The 18,317-nt window shown below is 36.9% G+C and overlaps 1 protein-coding gene across 4 annotated transcripts in view; it reads right to left on the minus strand.

The window, feature by feature from the left end:
• Positions 1-10,744: 10,744 nt before the first annotated feature.
• Positions 10,745-18,317, minus strand: part of LOC149257251 (uncharacterized) — a 196,678-nt gene continuing 189,105 nt past the window's right edge. For 2 of the 4 annotated variants that reach the window (XM_089413837.1, XM_089413841.1), the window contains exons 5-8: positions 11,855-11,896; positions 11,480-11,527; positions 11,292-11,353; positions 10,745-11,119 (exon numbers count right to left, since the gene is read on the minus strand). In XM_089413837.1, the coding sequence (XP_089269963.1) occupies positions 11,014-11,119; positions 11,292-11,353; positions 11,480-11,527; positions 11,855-11,896 (258 nt within the window). In that variant the 3' untranslated portion in view covers positions 10,745-11,013. Of the gene's footprint in view, positions 11,120-11,291; positions 11,354-11,479; positions 11,528-11,817; positions 11,897-18,317 lie in introns of all 4 variants that reach the window. The other 2 variants (XM_089413839.1, XR_016256694.1) reach the window with 2 other exon arrangements.

The following is an 18,317-nucleotide window of genomic DNA, read 5'->3' on the forward strand; positions in this document are numbered from 1 at the left end:
TTTACATTTTTTGTATTTTTTTTGTCTTTGATATATATATATATATATATGTCAAAAAAAAATTGACATAAAAAACTTTAAAGTGTAAAAAAAATATAACATTTAAAAAAATTATCCACACTTAATACATTAAAAAATTTGAAGTTTCAAAAATTGTTAAATTTAAAAAATAATTATTTACATTTTATACATTAGAAAATTTAAAGTCAAAAAATAGGTCTTTTAAAAAAAGAGCCTGATGCAGAATCACCACTTTTTTGTATCAACATGCAAATCACTAACATTCTAAAACGTAATGTACATAAAAAATTTAAAGTGCCAAAAACTATGCTCTAAAAAAAATGTGTTTTGCATCACCCCTTTTCAAAATCGGGTCACTTTTTTGCTATCTCTATGAAACGAGTAATAGTATCAGTTCTCATTTCAAAGTTTACATTGTTTATGTTAGAATGGTACCTTGGCAGGTAGCTTAGATGGTGCCTAGATGGGTTGATACCTTGGTAGTCAACCTAGATGGTATCTAGATTTCTAAGATTATACATGTTGTTTGTGATACTTTTCATGAGAACTTTTCAAAGTGAGTATTGTCCTTGTACTGGTTAAACAATTATGAATACATTCCTAGTTAAGAGGGAGTGTTGAAAAAATGTAACTAGTATCGGTTCTCATAATTATTGTTTGGCTCTTGACATGATGTAATTCTTATATTTGTCAATATATATATATATATATATATATATATATATATATTGTAAAAGAAAAAATATTTTATTAAGCATGGGTTTCATGTTTGGGTCATTAGTCAAATACATCAAGGCATCCACTGCATGCCTGTAGGGATTGTCATGAGTCAAAGTGTCATTATCATTATGTAAAAGACCTATTGGGCTCTTAGATCAAAGAAGGAAATATTATTTTTGTAGTTTAATGTGTCGAGAGGGCTCCAAATGACAAGCCAACCAACCTGCTCATGTCGGCCTTGAGAAGGGCTTAAAGAACCTATTGAAAGGGTATATATTAAGGAGATACTTCAGCCTCCTTGGATGATGAAGAGAGTGAACACATACATATTTGTTGAAAAATGTAACTGGGTTCAGTCTTCATAAATGTATTTGAGTCATTATGTAATGTACTTATCAAAAGAATGAAAAAGAAAAATTTTATTATTGCTACAATGACTTATTAAAGCATGGGTTTCATGCTTGGGTCATCTTTTATTAGTCAAAGTCCCCATTGTGGACTCCTAAGAATTATATTGAATCATTAAAGTCATTGTACATTTTATGAGACCCTTCTTAAGCTTTTGAATCATGTAAAAAGAATTATTTTTGAGTTAAAAGTAAATTTTGTCACCTCCACACCAAGTCGGCCCTTTCCTGATGAAGTCGGCCTAAAAGTGAGCAATTCAACCCATAGGAAGCCTATATATACAAGTGTAGTTCGATCTATTTTCTCATCCACTCAACAAGTTCGATACACATAAGAAGTAGCGCAGTAAAAGTGTGAAGTGTAGGAGGAAGAAGCAAAAGTGCAAGACCGAAGTTTTTGGGCTCTCTCTCTCTCTCTCTCTCTCTTCAGTGAAGTTACTAGGAAATTGCAAGATCGAAGTTGCTGGAGTTGTAGGGTCAAAGTTGCAATAGGTCGAAGCTACAGAAGGGTCGAAGTTGTTGGGCTCTGTTGAAAAATGTAACTAGGTTCGGTCTTCATAATTATATTTGAGTCAAAATAAATTGTACTTATAAAAAAAATGAAAATAAATTTTATTATTATGACTTATGACTTATAAAGCATGGGTTTCATGCTTGGGTCATCATGTTTTAGGTCAAAGTCCCCATTGAGGACTTCTAGGATTTATTTTAAGTCAATAGAGTCACTGTATATTTAAAGAAACTGTTCTTGGGCTTTTGAATCATGTAAACAGAATTATTTTTAGTCAAAAATAAATTATGTCACCTCCACACCAAGTCGACCTCACTAGAAGCCTATATATTGAAGCAGTTCAATTAATTTGGAGGACAATCACTCACAAAAGTTCGATCTCCTAGAAGAAGTCGTGAACAAGTGTGAAGTTGTAGCGGAAGAAGAAGAATTGCAGGATCAAAGGTTTTGGGTTAATCTCTATCTCTCAAATGTGTGATTTTCTGGGCTACGGCATCAAGGTTGAAATTCTATTACAAAATCAAGAAGTTGTGTTACGTCATCAAGAAATTGTGTTACGGCATCAAGAAGTTATGTTACAACATCAAGAAATTTTGTTACGGCATCAAGAAGTTATTTTCCGACATCAAAGTCGAAGTACGGCATCAAGTTTAAAGTACCGCACCAAGGTCTAAGTGCTGCTTCAAGGTAGAAGTCTTTCTTCAAGGTCGAAGTTGTTGCATTAAGATTGAAGTTTTTAGGTCAAAGATCCCACTGCATCGGAGTGTTTCTACTACTGTTGTTGCATCTAGGTCGAAGACAGTGCTGGAAGGTGATCAGCTGCCGAAAAAGGAAAGGGTTGACTTGGTGTGGAGGAAGTTTGTTTCTAAGTCAAGAATCTTGGATTATCTCAGGAAACCTATTGAAAGAAGAGTTGTTCACTGGGTTTTCCCCAAGATTGGGGTTTTGGCCTGGTTGTCTGCCTACATCTGGTGTCCTTGATCTTTGTGCTATTGTTTCGGTAATTGATTGATGAAATAAGATAAAAGAACATAAGAAAGTTAATAAGAACACAAAAATTTCACAAGTAATTATCAAGTATAAGAAAATATTTCTGCCTCTCTGATTTTCTAACAAGGTCAAAGTGTTGTTGTTGCATAGGTTGAAGCGTTACATAGATCAAATTGTTGCATAGGTCAAAGTAGTTGTTGTTGCATAGATCGAAGTTTTGTTGCTGAGGTCAAAGATCTAGATCAAAGTTGCTAGAAGGGATGACTAGGTGGTTGGAGGTAGTTTGTGTCTAGGGTGAAGAGTCTAGGATTATCTCAAGAAAACTATTGAAGGAAGAGATTTTGACTAGGTTTTCCCCTAGATAGGGGTTTTTCCCTGGCAGAGTGCCTACATCCTATGTCTCTTGTTTTGTGATCTTCATACACACATAATTTGGTAATGGCTTGATGAAAGATAATATAACAAAGAAAAAAAAGAAGCCAACATAATTCACAAGTAATCATCAGGAAAAGAGGAATCTAAGGCCTAAGTCTACTTGCATTGATTTCTCAACATGGTTTCAGAGCTAAGGTCAAAAAAGATTGAAGATAGTGTTGTTGGGTTGAAGGAAATGGTTACTCCCTCTATGAAAAGTTATATGAGAATGGGATTCAATATTGCATGACGTTGGATCAAGAAAATATTCTACTACTTATTCAACAAGGTCAAAAGTCAAGGGTTTTTGGTTGCACTCACGGGTTCACTTAATGATGATAATGCATGGATTATTGACAGTGGAGCATCAATGCATATGACAAGGAAGAGTAAACAACTTCACACTCTATCAAAGGAACCATCTGCTCATGCAGTGGAATTGGGAGACAACAAAATCTATGTTGTTAGAGGCCTAGGATCAACATCCTTAAAGCTAGAAAATGGAGCTAAGCTACATCTCAACAATAAACTATATGTTTCAGGTTTGAAAAAGAATTTGCTTTCGATTTCTTGCTTAGAAGATAAAGGGGATACAGTTCCTTTTGTTGATGGCAAGGTTTTGGTTTGGGGAAAAGATTCAAGTATCGATAAAGCTAGGGTTATGAGAGCTCGTGAAGGAAGCTTATATAGAGTCATAACACCATCTCTTCAAGCTCTAATTCATATGGAAATCAATCACATTGAGATGTGGCATAGAAGATATGGCCATTTACACTACAAGGTCATTCCCACTCTTAATCAACTAGTCCATGGCATCCCCAATATCAACGAAGATCATGAAGGAGTTGGCAAGGGATGTTCTTTGCGTAAACATACAAGAAAATCATTTGCAAATAGTGAAACAAGATCTAAAGAAATATTAGACCTCATTCATTCTGATGTGTGTGGGACTATGTCTGATAAATCACTTGGAGGTCATCTTTACTATGTAACATTCATTGATGATAACTCTAAAAAGACATGGCTCTACCTTCTCAAGAAAAATGATTAAGTATTTGAAAAATTCAAGGAGTTTAGATCTGAAGTGGAAACCCTAACCAAAAGAAAAATAAAGACTTTGAGATCCGACAATGGTGGGAAATACGTTGCTAAAGAATTGATTGCATATTGTAAAGAAACAGGAATTAAAAGGGAGCTCATTGTTCCTTACTATCCCGAGCAAAATGGATTGGCTGAAAGAAAGAATAGGACAATTGAATAAGGTATATGAACAATGCTCCTTGATCAAGACTTACCAAAATTTCTATGGGTAGAAGCAGCAATGACATCAGTCTTCATAGAATTCTTGAGAATATGACACCTAAGAAAGCATTTTGATGCAGGAGCATCCTGCTTCAGAAAATCATTGTATATTGGGTTGATTAGGGGGTGTGATGTTTTAATTTATTTGTATATTTTTTAATAAATTGAGTGGAAAATTTATGTGACGTTTTAATTGTAAATATTCTCAATTATGAGAGAATATGAGTGATGATAGACTTGTAAAGATCTCATAGAGATCTTAGGGATTAGGAGATCCTAGAATAGAGGATTAGTTGAATTAAAAGTGGAATTAGAGGATTTTTAGGATTTGGATGAGAGATTTTAGAGATCAAGAGAGACATTGTTGCAGTTTGTTAAGGGATCTAGAACCTACTTGGGTTCTAATCCATTTGTATACATTAAGAGAAGCCCATGAGACATGGCGGGGGGGGCGGGAAGTGTGTGAGTGAGAGTGAAGAATAGGAATAATTCTTATGTAAATATTTTATTAATGAATCATTTTCTGAATTTTATATGCACATGATTTGGTATTATCTTATGTTGAGTTTTATTCCTTTTGTGAAACCTATGGCTAGATTTACAGGTCCAAGAATAGTGTGAAAAGTTCCAACTTTGCTGCATCACATTCATGGAGAAGAAGCCAAGTGTGGACCATCTCTAAATCTTTGGGAGTCCTACCTATATCCACATTCCAAAGGACAAATGAAAGACGTTAGATTCTACAAGCATCAAAGTGATCTTTGTTGGCTATAGTCTCTCCTCAAAAGCATATAGAATCTACATCGAGGAAGGAAGACATATTGAAGTGAGCAGGGACGTTATATTTGATGAAAATCATGCCTACAAAAGATCCAAAGATATCCCTATTGATTCCGATGACAAAGATATACCAATATTCGAAGAAGAAGAAGTACACCATGATGATCCTTCTACAATTCAAGAAGAAGAAGAAGGTCCAAGTGAGCCTATTCAACCTGTGATCATACCAAACACTAGGAAAAGGCCAAATTGGTTAAAAGCTACTCTTGAATATGTTGAAGGACATGGAGCTATGAAAGGAACCTTTAGAGAAAGAAAAAGGCCAAAAATATATTTTGGATATGTTGCATATATGACAAAACTAATTGAAGTTGAACCATCTACATTTGAAGAAGTTTCTCATCAAAAAGTATGGAAGAAGGCAATGCAGGAAGAATATCAATCCATCATGAAGAATGGGGTTTGGGAAATTGTTCATAGACCTAGTGACAAATCAGTTGTCACCTCCAAATGGATCTACAAGATCAAGCACGTTGTTTATGGAAGTATAGATAAATACAAAGCTAGATTTGTTGCAAGGGGTTTCTCTCAAAAGGAAGGCATAGCTTATGAATAAACCTATGCACCCACTGCAAGGTATACTACCATTAGATTTTTGGTTTCATTGGATGCTACAATGGGATGGAATATCCATCAAATGGGTGTAAAAACAACATTTCTGAATGGGACCATCAATGACAAAGTATACATTGAACAACCCAAACGCTTTTAAGTAAATAGCAAAGACACTCATGTCTGTAGACTCGAGAAGGCCCTTTATGGTTTGAAGCAAGCTCTTAAGGCATGTCATGCAAGAATGGATGCATACCTTCTAAGAATTAGGTTCGTGAAAAGTATTGTTGATCCAAATCTCTACATCAAAGTTATGGATAATGAGCCAGCCATTATTCTACTATATGTGGATGATCTATTCATTATAGGTGTGGAGCGAAGGATACAAGAATGCAAGAAGATGTTGGCAGCCAAATTTGAGATGAAGGATCTAGGACTGATGCACTATTACTTAGGTTTGGAAAAATGGTAGAAACTTGGGGAGATATATTTGGGGCAAGGAAAGCATATCATCAAGTTGTTGCAAAAATTTGGAATGACTGATTCTAAGCCCATCTACTCCTATGATCGCCAATCTCAAGAAGTTGAGGATCTCTGACTCAAGTCTTGTAGATCCTACTTCCTATCATAAGTTGGTGGTTTCTCTGATGCATCCGGTAAATACTAGGCCAGATATATGTTTTGTTGTGAACATTATTAGTCAGTTTCAGTTGGAGCCTTGTCATGATCACTGGATAGTTGCCAAGCATATATTGAGATATCTTCGTGGCACTATACATCACTACCTAAAGTACGATAGCAAGGAATTCAAGTTGATTGGCTTCACAGATTCTGATTGGGGTGGCAATGAGACCGATGGAAGAAGCACTATAGGTGGATGCTTTAGTTTGGGATCTGTCATGATCTCATGGATTAGTAGAAAGCAAGATCTCATTGCTTTGAGTAGTGTTGAAGCAAAGTATGTGGTTGCATGTGAAGTAGGAAATGAGGTTGTATGGTTGAGGAAGCTTCTGATAGATTTGTTCGAGAAGCCTCTAGGTCCTACTGTGATAAACTGTGATAATCAAAGTTGCATTAAGATGTCTGAAGATCATGTGTTTCATGCTAGGACGAAACATATCAATAATAAGTTCCACTATATTAGGAACTTGGTGCAAGATGGGAGCATGAAGCTACAGTATGTCTCGACCGACGATCAGGTAACTGTTATACTAACAAAGTCTCTTCCTAATAAGAAATTTGAATATCTTAGAAACATGCTTGGTTTAGTAGATATTGTTGATCTTGTTGATGATGATAAAAGTTTGGAAGAGATTTGGTGAGGCTTTGTGTGAGACACATTGCCTGAGAGGACATCAAGTCAGCACTATGTGTTGATGTCTAGAACCCGAAGTAGGGAGGGTGGCGTCGGTCATAGAGCTCTGACCTCGGATACGCACCTAGATCATTGGGTTGATGGTTAGCAAGTCTTAGTCCCACCCAGATAAATTGCCCTGGTCAAGAATGTAGTCTGTGGCACCATGAGTACCAAAACTGTTGGAAGACCTTGGATAGATTGCCCTGGTCAGGAATCTAGTTCATGGCATTGCAGTACCTAAACTCTTCATAGTTCATACGTTTTGAGATCTTCCTTGTACTTGTATATGTTATTATGAATACCTTCCTAGTTAAAAGGGAGTGTTGAAGAATGTAACTAGGTATAGTCTTCATAAATTCTTTTGAGTCATTATGTAATGTACTTATCAAAAGAATGAAAAAGAAATATTTTATTATTGCTACAATGACTTATTAAAGCATGGGTTTCACGCTTGGGTCATCTTTGATTAGTCAAAGTCCCCATTGTGGACACCTAAGATTTATATCGAGTCATTAAAGTCATTGTACATTTTATGAGACCCTTCTTAAGCTTTTCAAATCATGTAACTGAATAGGCTTTTCAAATCATGTAACTGAATAATTTTTTAGTCAAAAGTAAATTTTGTCACCTCCACACTAAGTCAGCCCTTCCCTGATGAAGTCGGCCTAAAAGGGGGCAATTCGACCCACAAGAAACCTATATAAAAAAGTGCAATTTGATCTATTTGCTCATCCACTCAACAAGTTCAATACACATAAGAAGCAATGCATTAAAAGTGTGAAGTGAAGGAGGAAGAAGCAAAAGTGCAAGATAGAAGTTTTTGGGTTCTCTCTCTCTCTCTCTTTTCTGCGAAGTTACTAGGCAATTGCAGGATCGAAGTCGCTGGAGTTGCAAGGTCGAAATTATGTTGGTGCAGTAGGTCGAAGTTGCAGTAGTTCGAATTTGCATAAGGGTCGAAGTTGTTGAGGTCGAAGTGTTGCTGTTGCATAGGTCGAAGTGTTGCATAGATCGAAGTGTTCCATAGGTCGAAGTGTTGCATAGATCGAAGTGTTCCATAGGTCAATGTAGTTGTTATTGCATAGATTGAAGTTTTGTTGTTGCAAGGTCGAAGATCTAGATCGAAGTTGCTAGAAGGAAGGGCTGACTTGGTGGTTGGAAGAAGTCTGTGTCTAGGGTGAAGAGTCTAGGAGTATCTCAGGGAAACTATTGAAGGAAGAGATTTTGGCTGGGTTTTCCCCTAGATAGGGGTTTTTCCTTAACAAAGTGCCTACATCTTGTCTCTCTTGTTTTGTGACCTTCATGCACATAATTTAGTATTTGCCTGATGAAAGATAATATAAGGAAGTAAAAGAAACCAACATAATTCACAAGTAATTATCAAGAAAGAGGAATCTAAGACCTAAGTCTACTTGCATTGATTTCTCAACAATATCTTGGACAAGGTTTGGAACTCATACAAAGAAGCTAGAAGAGATGGTTTGTATCTCATAAAGGAAGCGAAGAAGTTAGAAGAGTTGATTTGTAACTTGTAGAGAATGCCAAAAGGCTAGAAAAAGCCTATGAAGATCTGATCCATGTCATCTGGTGTTCACCTATGTGAGTTCGCCAGGGTCTACTAGGGTTTCCTCAGGACCGAGTTGCCGGAAGGAAGGACAAACATTGGAGAGATGTTATTTCGCTATTTTTGAAGATTTTATGAGAAGACAAACTAGTCTACTTGGCCTTTGTGAGCCCTAGTCTATGTTTTGGTCTTGGAAGTCTCCTTTCAAGTTGATAAGAAGAGATGTTCTAGTGGGTTTTACCTTTGGAGGGGCTTTGCCCTAGCTTGGAGCCTATATCTTGTGTTCATGTGATTTTCATTGTTTTGGCATTTATTTGATGATAAGAACATAAGCTTAATCAAGTTAAAGAAGAACCTAACATCACAAGTAAATGTCAAATAAAGGAAAATGTGAAGTTAAATGTGTTTCCCCAATCCATTTTCCAATAGAAACCTACTCTAATGCCAATATGATTAGTAAACTTCCGGGGATATTCCACTAAACAATTTGTTACAACAGATATTATAAAAAATTAATGATATTTGAAAATATATATTATGAGGGATAATTTTCCTTAGAACTTCTAGATTTAGTAAACTGGTGTTTCTATTATGCAATATATAATGTGTGGAAAATAAAGAACAAATAGAACAATCACTCACAAAACCACAATAACACAAAATGTAACTTGGGCAACCCTTTTGAGAAAAAACACGGCTAGAAGGTGATGTTGCTCTGCTCTCTCTTTCCTTGAATGGAAATGGTACAAATACAAAGGAGTGAGACATGTGACCTATGGGTTGCTACAAAATACAAACCCTCTCTGTTTTGCCCTCTCTCTATCCACTATCAGCCACTTTGCTCAATTATGGAACAAAATGTATTGGAAGAGAATCAAAACCCTTTTGCTCCTAGTAGCTCAGTTATAACACAACGCAATAGCCAAATAGGAGTTATATTTGAACAATTCAACCCTTAATATGAGTTACAACTCAACTCTTATAGAGTCTTCTTCATCATGGTCATGTGGCTAGCCCCTTTTCCATGATTAACAAGGTTGATGTGGCATCCTCTTGAATTATGATGGACAAAATAGCAAGGTCAACCTCTGAGTGACATAACTTTTGCATACGAACTCTGTTTGAGGTCATTCTTGCGTCGTTGGAAAGGTTTCTGAGTATACAACAATGCCAAGGGGTCTTTATGCAAGCAGAAGTTTTTGAACCCCAAAAAACTTCGTTAAATACCTCAAGTTGTCTCCAGAATTTTTTGAACCCCAATTTGTCAAATTGAGGCCCACCAGAAAAAATGGTCTTAAGAAATGATTCCTCCCATTTTTCCACTATAAAAAAATCAAAATCAATGTTAAAAATATAATGATCCAATCTGAATTAACCATCAATTTGTTAAATACACCACATGCAACATCTCAAGGCTTCCCATCTCTTAATTTTAGAGGATAACCACCAAAAATTGGAGATTGCACATAAAACTTTGAACTCAACGCTGATGTACCTGAACATGTAATGAGTGCAGGAGTTACAAGTTTATTGTATTTCACCATTATTACACGCTTATAGCATGGCAATTAAAAAGAGTAACAAAATATGTGTTTGCAAAATGACAAATAGCTACATTCATGAGAATATAAATTGACATTATCTTTCTCAATTAGAACAATAATTTATTTATACATGTACAAGTGATCATCAAAATGGACTTATGAAGCACAATGCTAGTAATTAGGACCTCTTAATCATGATCGCTTCCTTTACAGTCCCCTTGTACAACTCAAAACAACGTATACTTTCTAGCACGTTATAATTTTACTAACCACGTGTGCTTTACTTACAGTACAAATGAAGTGATAAAAGACATGAGCTGATAAAATAGAAAAGACAAAACATACTTCACATCAAAATTTGGGGTAGCAATTAGTAAAGAGGAGAGTTTTTAGAGAACAACCCAAGATACATCAGCAACTTTACACCATAGCTGTGAAGTGTTAACAACCCACAAATTCTCCCTCTATCTGAATATTCTTGCAAATTTGAAACCATAAGATGATGAAAAACTTATAGAGATGGAGTAAAAGAAATCAATCAATTGTTTTCTCCTTTCGTGTACATCAAATTTCATTACAAGATATACTCCATTTTACAAATTTTTATCTATGTATTCGAGCATCATCACTCTGCACAAACACTCATAGTCAAGCCTTGCCTTGACTGTTTTTCCTAGCCTGAGGGCCACAAAAATTATTGAACAAATTAGGGAAATTAGTTCACCAAGAATATGGCTCGTAACAAAAAGAACCCTATAAAATTGTAAATCTTACAAAAAGGTTTCCTTTGAATGTCATTCATCATCAGAGTAACTGAATTTTGTAGAATAAGACTGCAAATCAATCATGCCTCCGGTATAACTCCCTCGTTTCTTCTTGGTTTTCTCGTGTCGAAAATCCCTATGTGATTACATGGCCATTCATTTTTACTTAATACAGTATACAATTGAGAATGCAATTTTAGACATGGAATTACACCAAAAACTGCATTCGTTTAAATTCTCCAAGTGATATTGTAAACTGCATTCCAATTAGATCAGATTTAAGAGCTATACAGGGACCAGGAACTTACTTTCCTTTAACTTGGCCAAGAACTTCTTGTGCCTTTGCGCCATAGCCATTTTCAGCACCGTCCTGCAGGCCATCCACGATCCAGTGCCAGTTTGTAAGAATTTCTAAAATTCCTTATGCATTATGAAATCAAAATATGCATCCACGTCCCAATGACCACTTTTCTTATTCAAAAAGCACAGTATATACCTTTCCCCAGTAGGAATCATCTTGAAGTCTGGGATCTGAAAATTTTACCTGCCCAAGGATTTAATCAAATACTACAAGCAATCAGCTAGAAGTTCATCATTTCAGCTCATAATCAGGTATAAAGCCTCACAATGTGCCTAAATATAGAATATCTGTGCCAAGTGTCTGCCAATATATGAATTCTGAAAATAGAATGAAATGTGAATCCTTTCTATCTACCAACTATCTGCTGTAGACACTTGAAACCAGCACCTAAAAGATCTTTGAAGTTCAATCTGTAACTCCCTAATATGGACAGTTCATGATAATCAAATTCAAGCTACAAGCTTTGGCATAACCTCAAACATATATAATTCATTCCAAGAATAGACAAACCTCCTCCACCTTCACTCTCTGAAATGATTTTGCCGTTTTTGGCTGCAAACAAGATGTACAGATAAAAACAATCAGTGAACTGAAAATACTTCATAGAAAAATAATTGATCATTGTAATGAGAAAAACGAGAGAATGTTCAAACAACAATAGAAGTGCGTACCAATAGAGACAAGAATTATTGTATGCATAGAATTGCCAGTTAACATGTACAAGAATGTAGTATGTATACAATGTACATCGTATCGACAAAAGGTGAACAAATAGGAGAAAAGAGTAGGAAGAGAATGTTAGAAATCATTGTTCATGGCAAATAATTGTTTGTATAATGGAACATTGATTGCTTTTCTTTTAACTAAACAGATTCTCCTCTTCTTTTTCATTTTATGCAAAATCAAGTACTTTCGGCACTATGATTGTTAATTAAAAGCACAGCAGACAAACATCTGTGTAGGTAATTGGTACTTCATAGGCAGGATACAGACTTTTGCCCACACAGATATCATAGATAGAGGACAAAACAGAAGGACAGGTCCTCATGACTAAATGATCAAATACTTAAAACTGGGCAGCGAAACAATATCATCCTTAAAGGCAATGTGAGTAGCTACATCTTCTTAAGGACCTGTAATACCCTTACTGCACTGTAAACAAAGCTATGCTCTGATTATTCATTTCTGTCAATGAATAGTAGAAAGTTACACACAAGTGGACCTAAATCCGTGGTCCAGTGGTAAGGAGTGTTAACAATTGTGGAAATATTGGCTGATTCAGAGGCAAAGAGAGGAAAGGGAATAAGGGAGGGCAAGGAAGAGTGCACAGGTGGAGGAGGAAGGGGTGCAGGGGGCATACATACAGGGCAGGAAAGTTGTGCGGAGGGGGGCCTGATTACAGTTAGGCATGGGAATAAGGGAAGACATGCAGAGCAGGAGGACGAGATTGCTGGTGATCTGGCAGGATCTCCACTAAATATTGATATGCTGGTCTTTGACAGCGACTGGCTGCAGTTAAGTGATGCAGAGATAGGACAGATCTATTGATGCCGAAGCAAGTCACAGGATCACTCCCCTCCACCAGAATTTATTGCTTTGCAATGTATGGAAAATCATAGCTCTATTTGTGTTGTGGCAATGTCGCTCAATGCCAAGTTCACTAGTAGTGAGGCTTTGAACCCTAGTAAAGTTAATGAGGATTGGCCATGTTACCGCAAAATCTAGCACCTTAGTGCAAAGCCTCACTAAGCACTCTAAATTAAGGGAAAAAAATGGGATAAGCACCACTGTCACCTTAGTAGTTGTTACCCTACTGTTCTATGGATGGATATTATCCCCACAAGGGAGACTTCCCCAGCAAATCTCAAAGATTAGATAACTCAAGAACTCCCAGATCGTAAAGTAGGGCTCCGGGTGAAATAAGAGATAATTCAAAGTAACAAGTTCAAGAGACCTATGGCTAAATCTAGAGGGCTTGAATAGTCCTCAAGAAGCTCAAATAGGTCCAAACACATGCTGTTGAAAAAAGTGTAACTAGGTTCGATCTTCATAATTATGAAATGTACTTTTGATTCTTGTATATTGTAAAATGAAAGAAAAATTATTATTATTATTTTGGAGCATGGGTTTCATCCTAAAGGTCTTTTATTTTAGAAGTCGAGCACCCATTGAGTGCTTCTAGGATTTGTCTTAGGTCAAGAAGTCAAAAGAGTCATTGTCATATGTTGAAGGCCCCATCAGGCACATTGTAACTTGTAAAAAGAATTATTTTTGTATTTAACAGAGTCAAAATACCCTCCAAGGCCAAGTCAGCCTACCAGCTAAGAAGTCGACTTATTCTAAGGAACTTTGTCCACCTTGGAAGCCTATATATAGGAGGGAACTCGACCTCCTTGGGACACAATTCACTCTCTCATCAAGCAAGCGAAGGAGAAGAAGGAAGAGGCTAGCGAAGGAAGAAGAAGGACGAAGATCAAGTGTCTGGGTTATTTTCTCTCTCTCTCTTCACAAGTGTGAAGGAAAGAAGCTAGGGTTTCTGTTGCTAGGTTAGGTTTTGTTGTTGCAGGATCGAACTTGGAGACAGTGCAGAAAGAAGGTCGAAGAAAGGCTCATTAGATCTTCCTCAAGCCCTAGAAGAAGGAGAAATTCAAGCGAGGTCTAAAGAAGTCTTGGAATACCTAAACAAGCTCACACATGTGGACGCAGTTGCTGCTGGGACGGCTAAAAATTTCACACCTGCAACAGAGGCTGAAATTCTGTTGCTGGGAGTCGAAGTTGTGTTGCTGAAAAAGATTTCACTTGGTTTGACTTGGACAAAAGGAATCACATAGTCAAGGAGGTTGGACTTGGTCTTGGTCTAGAGCTCTTGGAATTTGTCAATTGAAGAATCTATAAGAAGAGAAGAGATTTGTGGTTTTTCCTCTCAAGTGGAGAGGTTTTGGCCCTGGCTTGCAACCTATACCCTGTGTTCTTGTGTATTGTTGATCTTCTTGTTTTGGTAGTTGTTTGATGTTAAGAACAACATAATAATAAGAGAAAAAGGTAATGTAAAAAAACAGCATAAGCATTTATCAAGTATAAGAGAAATCATTATAACTAATGCCCTATAGATTTCTCAACATGGTATCAGAGCTAAGGTTGGTTAAGGGCATGATGAAGATCTCTACTACATTGAAGAAGTTCCTAAAGAAGTGTACTATGGTGGCAAGTCATCTCAAGAAGGGCATCAAAGAATTATGGGATCTCCTATTATTTCTCAAGAATGACATGACTAAGGCATCAAAAGACGAAGGACTATTCTCAACACTTACTGGCACTTTTGAAGATGAGAATATTTGGGTAATCGACAATGGAGCATCAAGACATATGATTGGTGAGCACAAGCAACTAAAGACCTTGTCAAGAGGAAAATATTCTTACTCTGTTGAGCTTGGTGACAAGAAGAGTTATCCTGTAAGAGGAATGATCAACCTCGCTGGAACTAGAAAATGGAGGAATCATTCATCTCAACAACATCCCATTTGTTCCGGGTTTGCAAAAGAAACTACTTTCTATTTCAAGTCTAGAAGATTTAGGAGATAGAGTCACTTTTATAGATGGAAAGGTTGTAGCATGGGGTAAAAATTCTAGCATTGAAAATGCAAAAATGATTAGGATTTGAGAAGGAAGACTCTATAGATAGTTGACTCCTCTATCTCAAGCTTTGATTCACATTAAAGTAAGCCCATCTGAACTTTGGCATAGAAGGTTTGGTCACCTTCACTACAAAATCTTACCTCCTCTAAACTCAATGGTGAATGGCATCCCTGAACTCAAGGAGGATCATGAAGGAGTAGGCAAGGAATGCGCATTAGGCAAAAATGTCAAGAGACAATTTGGAAGCAGTGCCTCAAGGTCAAAATCAATTTTGGATCTCATTCATTCCGATGTCTGTGGTCCTATGTCTACAAAGTCTCTTGGAGATCATCTATATTATGTGACATTCATTGATGACCATTCAAGGAAAACATGGGTTTATTTGCTGAAATCCAAGGATAAAGTATTCATCAAATTCCATGAATTCAAAGTTGAAGTGGAGAACCTTATAGAAAGAAGAATAAAGATACTAAGGTCCGATAATGGAGGAGAATATACTTCAAAGGAAATCATAACTTTCTGTAAGGAGTCTGAGATTAAGAGGGAGTTGATAGTCCCATACAATCCCGAACAAAATGGAGTTGCAGAACGAAAGAATCGATCTATTGAAGAAAGTGTAAGAGCCATGTTACATGATCAAGATCTACCAAAATTTCTGTGGGGTGAAGCAACAAAGACTGTTGTATATATTCAAAATCGAAGTCCTCACAGATCACTAGACAACATGACTCCTGAAGAAGCATTCACTAGGAAGAAACCAAGCATGGACCATCTCTGAATATTTGGTTGTCCTGTCTATATTCACATACCAAAGGACAAGAGAAAGAAGTTGGATCCTACAAGCATGAAGGGAACATTTGTTGGCTATAGCAATACTTCAAAGGCATATAGGATCTATATAAAGGAAGGACATTGAATAGAAGTTAGTCGAGATGTGATATTTGATGAAAGTATTGCATTTAAGAAATCAAAAGACCTCCTAATGGACTCTAATGACAAAGAACTTCCTATATTTGAAGATGACAGTACCAGGGAGGAAGAAGATTCAAATCATGAAGATGAAGGTCCCAATGAACCTGTGCAACTTGTGGTTATCCCTGAAAGTAGAAAGAGACCTAATTGGTTGAAATCTACTCTTTTAGATGCAGAGGGACATGGAGTAGCCAAAGGCACTTTCAGGGAAAATAAGAAGCCCAAAAGATATTCAGGGTATTCAGCCTACATGACGAAGTTAATAGAAGTTGAACCATCCACCTTTGAAGAGGTTGTCAAACATAAGGAATGGAAAGATGCCATGAATGAAGAATATCAATCCATAATGAAAATTGGAGTTTGGGAGATTGTACCTAGGCCCGAAGATAAATCTGTGGTAACTTCCAAGTGGCTCTATAAGACTAAACATGTAGCAAATGGAAGTATTGACAAGTATAAGGCAAGATTTGTGGCTAGGGGCTTCTCTCAACAGGAAGGCATCAACTATGAAGAGACATTTGCACCTACAGCAAGGTACACAACTATACATTCATTGGTCTTTTTGGCAGCATCAATGGAATGGAACATCCATCAAATGGATGTCAAAATTGCATTCTTGAATGGCACTATCAATGAAGAAGTTTACATAGAGCAACCCTTGGGATTTGAAGTTAAAGATAGAGAGACTTATGTTTGCAAGTTGAAGAAGGCCTTGTATGGCCTCAAGCAAGCACCAAGGGCATGGTATACAAGGATGGATGGATACCTACAAAGATTGGGCTTCTCAAAGAGTTTTGCTTATCTGAATCTATACATCAAGGTTGTGAAGGATGAGTCAGTAATCATTCTTCTATATGTGGATGATCTTCTTATGACAGGTGTGGAAGGTCATATTCAAGAGTGCAAGAAGCAACTAGCAGCAGAATTCAACATGAAGGATCTAAGGTTGATGCACTATTATTTGGGACTCGAAGTTTGGCAAAGACCTAATGAGATTTATCTAGGTCAAGGAAAGTATGTGATCGAGATGTTGAAGAGGTTTGACATGATGGATTGCAAACCTATGACTACTCCCATGATCACAAACTTGAAGAGGCTAAGAAGTTCTGAGTCAAGCCCTGTGGATCTAACCAAGTATAGACAATTGATTGGCTCACTGATGTACCTGGTAAATACTCGACCAGAGATATGTTTTGCAATGAATGTTCTCAGTCAGTTCCAAGTAGAACCCAAGAATGATCATTAGATAACATCCAAGCATATACTTGAGATATCTGCAAGGAACAATCCACTATTTCCTGAAGTATGACAAGAGGAATAATGTCCACTTGATTGGATATACAGATTCTGACTAGGAAGGCAGTGAGAAGGATGGAAGAAGCACTACTGGAGGATGTTTCAGTTTGGGATCCTCCATGGTCTCATGGATGAGAAAAACACAAGAATCATTTGCTTTGAGTAGTGCTAAGGCTAAATATATTGCATCTTGTGAAGTAAGCAAAGAAGTTGTTTGGTTGAGGAAGTTGTTGTCCGACTTGTTTGAAGGACCAATGGACCATACAATGATACATCGTGATAACATCAACTGTATAAGGTTGTTTGAAGACCCAGTGTTTCATGGAAAGACAAAGTATATCAACAACAAGTATCACTACATTTGAAAGTTGGTGTTGGATGGTGTATCGCAGCTACAATATATCTCCACTGATGAATAGGTAGTTGACATCTTAACAACATATGTTCCTAATAAGAAGCTTGTGTACTTGAGAGATAAGCTTGCACTAGTTGATATATCCTCCCTAGTTGAGAGGGAGAGATAGACACACATTCTTGTCTTTAAATTGGGAAGAAAGAATGGAGGATTGAGTAAGCATCTGGCATCCGATACTCTTTGAGGATGAGGTAGGGCATCCAAGATAAGAGTAGTCGTAGAGGGCCGATATTCTTTGAGGATTGGGAATCCAAGATAAGAATAGTCTTGGAAGGACACACCCTGTGAACACCCAGGTGGCGTATGTGCATTGACAGACAATGATGATGGTGTCTAGAAATCATTGGTCTCGCAAGCATTGTGCTCTGATCTTGTGGAGAGATAGAGTTGTTGGTCAAGGCCTTGCTATGTGACAATGTTGGTTGGTATGATGCTAAACAGATGGGTTACCAATCCGACTCTTATTATGAGATCTCTTTAGATTCAGAATATCCATGTACCATTTATGAATACCTCCCTAGTTAAGAGGGAGTGTTGGAAAATGTGTAACTAGGTTCAATCTTCATAATATGAAATGTACTTTTGATTCTTGTATATTGCAAAATGAAAGAAAAATTATTATTATTATTTTGGAGCTTGGGTTTCATGCTCAAG

The sequence above is a fragment of the Pinus tabuliformis genome, chromosome 6 (assembly GCF_031772625.1).
Source record: "Pinus tabuliformis cultivar Carrire ecotype Pingquan chromosome 6, CPIR1, whole genome shotgun sequence".
Lineage (NCBI taxonomy): Eukaryota > Viridiplantae > Streptophyta > Pinopsida > Pinales > Pinaceae > Pinus > Pinus tabuliformis.